The sequence below is a fragment of the Engystomops pustulosus genome, chromosome 6 (assembly GCF_040894005.1).
Source record: "Engystomops pustulosus chromosome 6, aEngPut4.maternal, whole genome shotgun sequence".
Taxonomy (NCBI): domain Eukaryota; kingdom Metazoa; phylum Chordata; class Amphibia; order Anura; family Leptodactylidae; genus Engystomops; species Engystomops pustulosus.
Window position 1 is genome coordinate 131,970,842 of NC_092416.1, and position 9,628 is coordinate 131,980,469.

At 42.6% G+C, this 9,628-nt stretch overlaps 1 protein-coding gene across 2 annotated transcripts in view; it reads right to left on the reverse strand.

Moving 5' to 3' along the window:
* Nucleotides 1-8,962, reverse strand: part of ADA (adenosine deaminase) — a 44,488-nt gene extending 35,526 nt beyond the window's left edge. The window contains exon 1 of one of the 2 annotated variants that reach the window (XM_072111052.1): nt 8,878-8,962. In XM_072111052.1, coding sequence (XP_071967153.1) covers nt 8,878-8,916 — 39 coding nt within the window. In that variant the 5' untranslated portion in view covers nt 8,917-8,962. Of the gene's footprint in view, nt 1-63; nt 206-8,877 lie in introns of those variants that run through there. The other variant, XM_072111051.1, reaches the window with a different exon arrangement.
* Between the last annotated feature and the right edge of the window lie 666 nt (nt 8,963-9,628).

Here is a 9,628-nt window from a genome sequence, read left to right on the forward strand (position 1 = left end):
TGAGGCTCTCCAGGTGCAGTCCTATGTAAGCACAAAGCAGTCCCAATCTCACAATGCATTTACCTTGGGTTTCTTCAAGTAACAAGCCCTGCCGTCCATTCTGCTAGTGGAGTTGTCTCTTTGTGCTGCCTGACAGATAACGCTGTCAGGTTCTCCCTCCCCTCTGCTGGCCCAGCCCATTGTAGGCAATGCCTGCCTGCCCCCAGTGCTGGGCCTATGGAGATAACCAGCTCATGGATCAATGTGTGCGGCACAGGATTTATACAGGGCCATTACAGTGTCACTGACCTGAGCTGATCATTAATAATGTGCCCCCCCACCTGCCACTCAGCCCATGCACCAGGGGCAGGCAATTGTAAAAACACGAGGGATAAGTATATAGTAATATATATAAAGATATAGTTATAGAAAGATAGAGAAGCAGGTGTAACAGAGACAAGAATTAGATGATAGATAAATAGTCAGTATTTAATAGCACATTAATAGGTATTCAATAGATATTCAGTAAATAGATTGCTGACTAGATATTCAATAGATAGGAAGAGAGATCTGAAATAGACAAGTTGATATGTGACAAACATATTACAAGACATATTAGATATATGTTGTGCAGCTGTCTGCTATACGACAGAGAGATTGATACACAACATACTAGATAGATATATAAATATGGCAGATAAATTGATACACAACATACTAGATATATATATTTTACATATAGATGGATACACAATATATTAGATAGATATATACGACAGATAGATTGATACACAATATATTAGATAGATATATACGACAGATAGATTGATACACAATATATTAGATAGATATATACGACAGATAGATTGATACACAATATATTAGATAGAAGGCAGACAGATGGACAGACTTTAAGGTTTAGGGTATCTGCACACTTTGCAGATAGAAAATCCACATCCACAGTTTTTCTGTGCATTTTTCATATGGATTTGTCTATTTAGTGTTGTGTTTTTTGTGCGTTTTTCATGCAGATTTTCCACATACATTTTTACCTGTCTTGTTTCACCTGATCTAACATCATTTCAAGAAAAATCTGAATCATGGTGCGGATTTGATGCAGATTTTCACTTTCCCATAGACTTCAATGTAAAAACAACACACACAAAAAGGAAGCACAAGAAAAGTAACGTGATCTTTACTTTATTTTCCTTACTCAGTGACAATTTCCACCTGGAAAAAATAATCTACATTTCTTTTTCCAAATCCCATACACTTTAATGCTACTGAATCACGCTGCACCAAAATCAATGTGTAAAATCTGGTCATTTGTATAGTAATGGTGCTCAGTGCAGGTAGGCCTAAAACAACCAGAGCAACCATTATTATTACACCTCTGTATTGATACTGGCTGTGGAATGGAAACTGTATGACGTACGCAGGTGTTTTAGGGTTTGAGGGGTCATGCCAGTATTTGTTGTATAATGTAGGTACACATGTGTTCTAGAAAGTGAATTCATAGTACATAACTTACATAGTAGTAGAATATAATACTATAATAGAAGTCCTGCCATCACCTTTCACAGACTCTGCAGAGGCCTTTGTCCCTGGCATACGCTTGCACAAAACACATATAAATTGTGTACATCACATGATTATTGTGAGCATCGACAATGCACAGGAAACATCTGGCAGGTCACAATCTCTTTATCTTCTGATTGTGCAAACTATAGTCTAGTGTCTGTCATTGTGCCGGGTATCAGTTATAAATCTGTCACTATGAACACAGGATTCTGGCAAAGAAAAGATTATTAAATATTGCAAATTATGTGTAAAAGGCAGTAAGAAGTCTGTAGATGGCTCCACTAAAAGGCAATTTTAAAGAATATTTCTATTCTTCACCCCGCAAAGCAAGATTGGACTAAAGGACTAATACTTTACTCAATTCACAAAGCTCCGGAAGGCATCCTGTGTAGTACTGTCTGCCCGACAAAAGGGCATCTCAAAATGGTTTATTTAGAATATAACTTTTCCAAGTCCTAGGTACACAAATCAATGTCAATTTAAATAAATAGCATTGAGGCAGTGTTTGGTAAGATGTAAACACAGGAAAGCCATCATTGTATTAAAGGTAAATGCAGAGAAATGTATATAATGAATAATAATAAACACTGCTGTAGCTCAGGGGTGAAATATGTTGTGTCCAGAGACCCTCTATTATTATTACTATGTTCACATTTTTATGCACTTTTTGTGTAGATTTGCCATTATGTAAATCTTTGTATGTGCTCAGCTCTTAGGGTGTGTTCAGTTTTTTAGATGCAGTTTTTGAAGCAGGTGTGGCTCATAATCATATACATTTTCAGATGGGACACAAATTATCGCGGGAACGCTTGATATCAGATCATGCATTGATATTAGTCCCAACCATTGCTTTTGTCTGCGGCCTGTATCCTTCAGCCAAAGACCGAGCTAATGAAAGCACTGGACCATACCTTGGAGTGCCCCAGCTTATTCTTCAAAGCATTTACAAATACACAAAAGTAGACAAAACAAAGACAGGAAGGGGGATAGGGAAGGTTGGGGTTTGGATGGGCATTTCAACTTTGAACTTGCGTGCATCATGTGTCATGTGTAAGGGGTTCCATCTTTCTGAATTAAAGGGTGTAATTGACTTTGAATGCCTTAGCGACCTTTTGACATGTAATCTCTCCATGGGGCCTATACTTTAAGGAAATCGTGTCTCTGCCCAATAAACTCTCTTTTTCATGCAGTATAAATCCTCCACCTTTTGCACCCACATCGTTTTTGTGGGCGGAACGGTTGATAGCCACCATTGGGGGATTAGCAGTTTAGATGCCATCAATATGAACGTCAGGAGATTATCTTTCTGGGCCTTGACCACTTTATCAACCTATGGTCTTACTGCTGGGCAGGCAAGCAAATTTTGTGGATCTCTTTACATATCATATGCCAGTAGTCAGCTATCTGCGGGCACGTCCAGCAGTCAAGATATCCCTCCTGCCCCTTGGCATCTCCATCACACGTCTGGTATGGAGGCATCTATCCTATGCAAAACATGCGGGGTCTTATCCCACCTATATATAAACCTTCACTCCTGGTTTAGACATCAAAACTAGCATCTTAAAAACTGAACACGTGAATTCACCATTATGCATTTAATTAGACCTTAGCTGCACATACCTGGTCTTGCCACATGGATCAGAGCTATTCCTCTAGCTCTCTTCTCAGTTTTTAAGCTGGTGCCAAAGGAGTCAGCTAACCGGTGTGAGGTCTCCAATGTCAGTCTCCAACTGGTTTCATATTGTTAACTAATCTGATATGGATTATTCATATATAAGAGAGAAACGGCCCTTTAAAAATACTAAAAGAGGTTTTCCCGACAAACAAGTTAGGCCTATCCACAGGATGGGGGTTCCGATGGGTTCCCAAGTACCTCCGTCTGACCCCTCGTCGCTCCCCGGGACGAATGGAGCAAGCAGCCACGCATGTCCGTTTAGCTCCATTCATCTCTATAATGCCAATGAAGATTGCTGTTTGCTGCGACTATTGGACTATTGAGTTGTACTATGCACCATCTAATAGTTGATCTAGTCCAATGCGTCATAATAACTAATATTTTGGTGCACTCACTTTTTGGCTGCGAAACTAAGCCCCCGTTTGTCCTTCCACATCTCTTTTTTGGACAAATCGTTGAGTGCCTAAAAATGGTCTAAAACCCTAATAGTTGTATTGAAAGCATTTCAAGTTTTTTTTACTCCAGAATTCTGGCAAAGACAGCTTAATACCTCTCCCCCAATGTGTATCAAATACCTCTCCCCCAATGTGCACCAAATACCTCTCCCCCAATGTGCAGCAAATACCTCTCCCCCAATGTGCAGCAAATACCTCTCCCCCAATGTGCAGCAAATACCTTTCCCCCAATGTGCACCAAATACCTCTCCCCCAATGTGCAGCAAATACCTCTCCCCCAATGTGCAGCAAATACCTCTCCCCCAATGTGCAGCAAATACCTCTCCCCCAATGTGCAGCAAATACCTCTCCCCCAATATGCAGCAAATACCTCTCCCTCAATGTGCAGCATATACCTCTCCCCCAATGTGCAGCAAATACCTCTCCCCCAATGTGCAGCAAATACCTCTCCCCCAATGTGCAGCAAATACCTCTCCCCCAATGTGCAGCAATGCTGCTTTCTGCTTTCTCAAGCTATGTCTACATTCAGAGAAAAGAATAGGGATGTCAAATATTTTGGGAATGTAAATACACTGAACAGCTAGTGAACTAATACCCCTATAATCATAACAGTAAGCAATAAATTCTCTTAAATGAGTAACTTTCTAGATAAAGACTTAGCAGCTGCAGCAAAAGTTTTATTAGATCCCATAAATCACATATGTTTCTAGCCTCTGAAATGAAGTATAGACAGCAGTCTGGAAAACAGCTACTCCACTAAGGATAAATGTTACCCTTAGCATCAGTCACACTTTCTATATTGTAGGGCTGCCCAGAAATTGGATTTTCCATATTTTTTGAGCTTAGACTAATAACCCTTGAAGGGTCCCATTTGACAGGAGCTGTCATCTATGCAGCTCATGATAATATACTGAATGTTTGAGTACACATGTACTCCAATGTAAGTTTATGGGGTTTATCACCATCCTGCATCTTGTACTTCTATTTGAGCACCTTTAGATTTGAGGATGAGAGACCTGCTAGTAACAAGGAGTGCACTTAGCACTTACCAAGGCTGTAAATAATGTTTTCTACAAAGAACATATACAGATGGCCCCTACTTAAAGGACATCTACCATAACATCTGATGGTAGATGATTACAATTAACCTCCCTGAACCGTTCCCGGATGCACTGATATTTAGTATAACTTACAATAATTACAATTTTAGTAAAAAATATAACTTTATAAAATATGCAAATGATCCACGCCTATATAATTAATTCCTGCTCCCGGGCCAGCTCTTTCTGCAAAACTTTCGCATGTGTGAAAACAACTGCACTGCCTGGCAGGATGCGCAAGATCTGCAGAGAGAGCCGGTGACGTACGCTATGTAGACGGACCAAGTAGGCCTAGAGACATGAATAAATTACGTAGCGGCGGAGCACGTTTGTTCATTTGCATATTTTATAAAGTTATGTTTCCACTAAATGCACCAATTGCAAGTTAGACTTAAAGAAGATCAGTGCACCCGGGGACGGGGAGATGAGTTGTAATCATCTACCATCAGGTAATCTGATGGCAGATGTCTTTTAAGGACAGCTGACTTACAGACAACCCCTAGTTACCTCTCTGCCCCCTGTGATCTCTGGTGAAACTTTGGGGAATCTGACATACCCATGTATTACATTAATAACCTTCTCATGCCAAAGGGAAGCATATCCTTGATTTCCCATGTGGAAACACTGCTGGGAAATGTAATACCTGACACAACACCGCATTACAGCTGATCATTGTGTGTCCCAGCTGTATGACCATTCTACCCCAAATCCTCCTAATGGCATGTAACTTCTTAATGGCTTGTAATGTCTTACAACTTTCCAGGCATGTTGTAAAAGAAAAATAATCAAACCTGTCCTTAGAGTTTCCTCATAAGCCTGCAGTGGTGAGATAAGTCATATAGTCAAGGAGAGTGGACTCTGTAGCTTGTGGATAAGGTCAGGAAATATTTGAGTAGGGGGGAGGTGTATATGGTCTACAGCAGAAGGTGCTAATATGGAAACCCGAGGATAGAAACATTTCTGTAAATTGAACTGCGCCAATATATGCACTATCTATGAAAAAACAGCTAAAACAAGTTGTCAGATCTTATGACGGATATAATATTTTTTTTTTTGCAAGTACCATGTGCCACATATAGCCTAAAATAATAATATCATGGCAGATCTGCAGTAAATTTCACATGTCCTAGTTCAATGGTGGTGAACCTATGGCAGGGGTGGCACTTGGAGCCCTTTCTGTGGGCACTCAGGCAATTGCCCCAAGAGTTCACCAAACAGGACCAAATCCACCAAATCTTCCTGCAGTTCCAGGTAACTTAAGAGCTGCTGCTTTCAGCGTTTTTTGAAGCGACACTTCATTTTTAACTGTGGAAAAAGTGAGGTGTGGACAGGGCTGCATTATCTTTGGAGGTCATCCTGCTGGATCCACCATTCTTCCTGTACAGAGAGACCCTGGAGAGAAGCTACAGTGACATTCTGAACTTGCCCTCCTTCTTTCAACTGTAATGGTGGCCTCAGAGGGCTGATATGATTGAAAGCTGTGACAGAGCAAGGAGCAATAAGCTACTGCTTAAAATTGCAATGTTGGCACTTTACGGTAAATACCGTATATACTCGTGTATAAGCCGAGTTTTTCAGCAGCATAAATGTGCTGAAAAACGTCCCCTCGGCTTATACACGAGTCAATACAAATGTCAATGCACTTAAAAAATAATAAACTTATATACTCACCCTTCGGTGGCCCCGATGTCAGCGCGGCTCGTCTTCTGGCTTCTGCGCCTATCTTCTTTCTTCTGTAACATCCTGCAGGGTGCCGCCATGTTTTTCTCCCGGGCGGCGCATAGTAAGACGGAGGGTGAGTATATAAGTTTTTTTTTTACTGCTGGGCTGGCTGTATACTACTGGGGGCAGGCTGGGGTGGCTGTATACTACTGGGGGCAGGCTGGGGTGGCTGTATACTACTGGGGGCAGGCTGGGGTGGCTGTATACTACTGTGGGCAGGCTGGTGTGGCTCTATACTACTGGGGACAGGCTGGTGTGGCTCTATACTACTGGGGACAGGCTGTATACTACTGGGGGCAGGCTGTATACTACTGGGGGCAGGCTGAGGTGGCTGTATACTACTGGGGGCAGGCTGGGGTGGCACTATACTACTGGGGGCAGGCTGGGGTGGCACTATACTACTGGGGGCAGGCTGTATACTACTGGGGGCAGGCTGGGGTGGCTGTATACTACTTGGGGCAGGCTGTATACTACTGGGGGTAGGCTGGGGTGGCTGTATACTACTGGGAGCAGGCTGGGGTGGCTGTATACTACTGGGGCAGGCTATATACTACTGGGGCAGGCTGTATACTACTGGGGGCAGGCTATGTACTACTGGGGGCAGGCTATGTACTACTGGGGGCAGGCTGGGGTGGCTGTATACTACTGGGGGCAAGCTGGGTTGGCTGTATACAACTGGGGGCAGGCTGGGCAGGCTGTATACTACAGGGGGCAGGCTGTATACTATAGGGGGCTGGCTATATACTGGGGGGGTCTGTGACCAATGTAATTTCCCACCCTCAGCTTATACTCGAGTCAATAGGTTTTCCCAGTTTTTGGTGGTAAAATTAAGGGTCTCGGCTTATACTCGAGTATATATGGTAAGTGGATTTTGGTTGTAGTTTGGGCACTCAGTCCCTATAGGTTTGCCATCACTGTCCTAGTGGAAGCCATTAGGATTTATGGTCCCCTGAATACATTGAATGCAGATACATTATAAAAGATGGTGTACTACTAGCTGCCACATACAGCACCTGTGTTCTACCGACTGCTCCTATAGGAAAATGTTGGCAATGTGAAATACTCATTGCAAATGCAAATTTTGATCAATTTGAGAATGGATGCACCTAACAGAGCCTCTGATGCAGTTGTCAACTTACCCAGGGGGGTAACTAGAGAGGGTGCAGAGGGTGCAAAAGGCTTCAAGGGATTGTCCGAGGATATTAAAAACCTGTGAGTGGCTGGGATGGGGCAGGTCAAAAAAAATAAACGTTTACTTACCTCCGCGGTCCCTCCCGGCGCCCAGCACTGCTATCTCTCCAGCTGGGAGCTTGTTTGTTTACATGGGCATGGACCGGAGAAATCGAAGCACTGGGTGCTGGGAGGGCGCTCTTACAGTGCAATTGCATTTGATCACTAGGAAACAGGTATGTTTGGAAAATGTATAATGTGTCCTACGCAAGGGTTTTTTATTTTACTTGTGGGTGATTTGAGAACAAATTGACATCCTTTAAAGGCAACCTGTCATCACAAAGGTCCGTTTTCATGATGACAGGTTCCAATAGCCTCTCCCATGCGGATTTTAAAAATATCTTTGCCGGTATTCTGACTAGAGTAAAATATTTTAAAAGGTTTATTCACATTACATAGCTTCCTACCATCAGCATCAAGTGAGTTGTGGGGGAGGGTCGTTCCAGTGTGCCAAGTCCCATCTCCTCACTGTATCCTTTCCTCCTCCACGCTGATGCCCCACTCTCCGCCTCTTTCGCCTCCCAAGGAGGGGGGGTTGTGAACAGGTAATGTGAATAAACTTTTTAAAAGAATTGACTCTAGTCAGAAAGATATTTTTTAAATTAGCATGTGAGAGGCTATTGGAACTTGTCATCAGTTAAAAATGACCTTACCTTTAAGGTTACTTCATAAATTGGTCAAATAACACATTCTACCAAGCAGCAAAATATTTTCCCTTAATTAAAACTTCATTTCAACAAACTGAATCCAATATCTTTCATTCTTGTGTCATATGTAAAGGAAAAGAAAACAAAGGAGGAGAAATAATTTGGCATTAAGTGCATTAGACCTAACACACTGTAAACTACTCCATCCGATGCCAAGATAACGCAGGAGAACAAAATGTCAACGTGCTACTTTACCTTCCCATGAGGCTTCAGACAATTACAACAAATTAAGTGCAGATAGATCAAATCCCACAGGAAAAAGAGGGAGGGGGACCCGTGGCCGGGCAAACTGCCATGGGGCTTCTGGTTGCAAACTTTCCAACAACAAATAGATCATTTATGCAAGGTAGGATAAATGATGCTGGGAAGGCAACAAATTTAACAGGTTAAGTATAAGACCGTTATAGGGTCACCCATATTATACCTACCCTGATAGAGGCTGGCATTCGCCGTGGGTAGGGCAGCATGACCCGGGACTTCCTGTGACATCCTATACTTCTGACAGATGGAGGGGGAAGTGCAGATTGAAGCCCTCCCCTCCATCATAACCAAGCCCATAGCAGTGGTTGGAGTGTCATGCTGATACATCTCTGCACATGGCCTGCTGGCTTTACACAGAAGAGGAGAGGACTGCTGTGGGGAATGGGAAGAGGTAAATAATAATAATTATTATTTATTTATATAGTGCACACAGATTACACAGCGCTGCACAAAGCATGTTATATTGGTCCCTGTCCCCATCGGGCTCACAATCTAAACAACCTAACAGTATGTTTTTGGAGTGTGGGCGGAAACCAGAGTACCCAGAGGAAACCCATGCAAACACGGAGAGAACATACAAACTCTTTGCAGATGTTGACCTGGGTGGGATTCGAACCCAGGATCCCAGCGGTGCAAGGCAGAAGTCCTACTCACTCAGCCACTGTGCCTCTGTAGGTAAGTAACTGATCCTCCAGACGCAGTTAGAGTTGAAGTCCTGGGACATACTTCCTGCCATCACGGACAGTGGGACAGAAGTGAAGGAGGAGTCAACCGCTGTAGGTCTGGGCCTGGTATTTGGTATGGTATATTCAAGTATACCATATTCATCATATACATGGGTATATATATTGGAATACAAACAAGATTTCTTAATTAACAACTAGTATACATAATTAGTATACATAAATCATATACAGC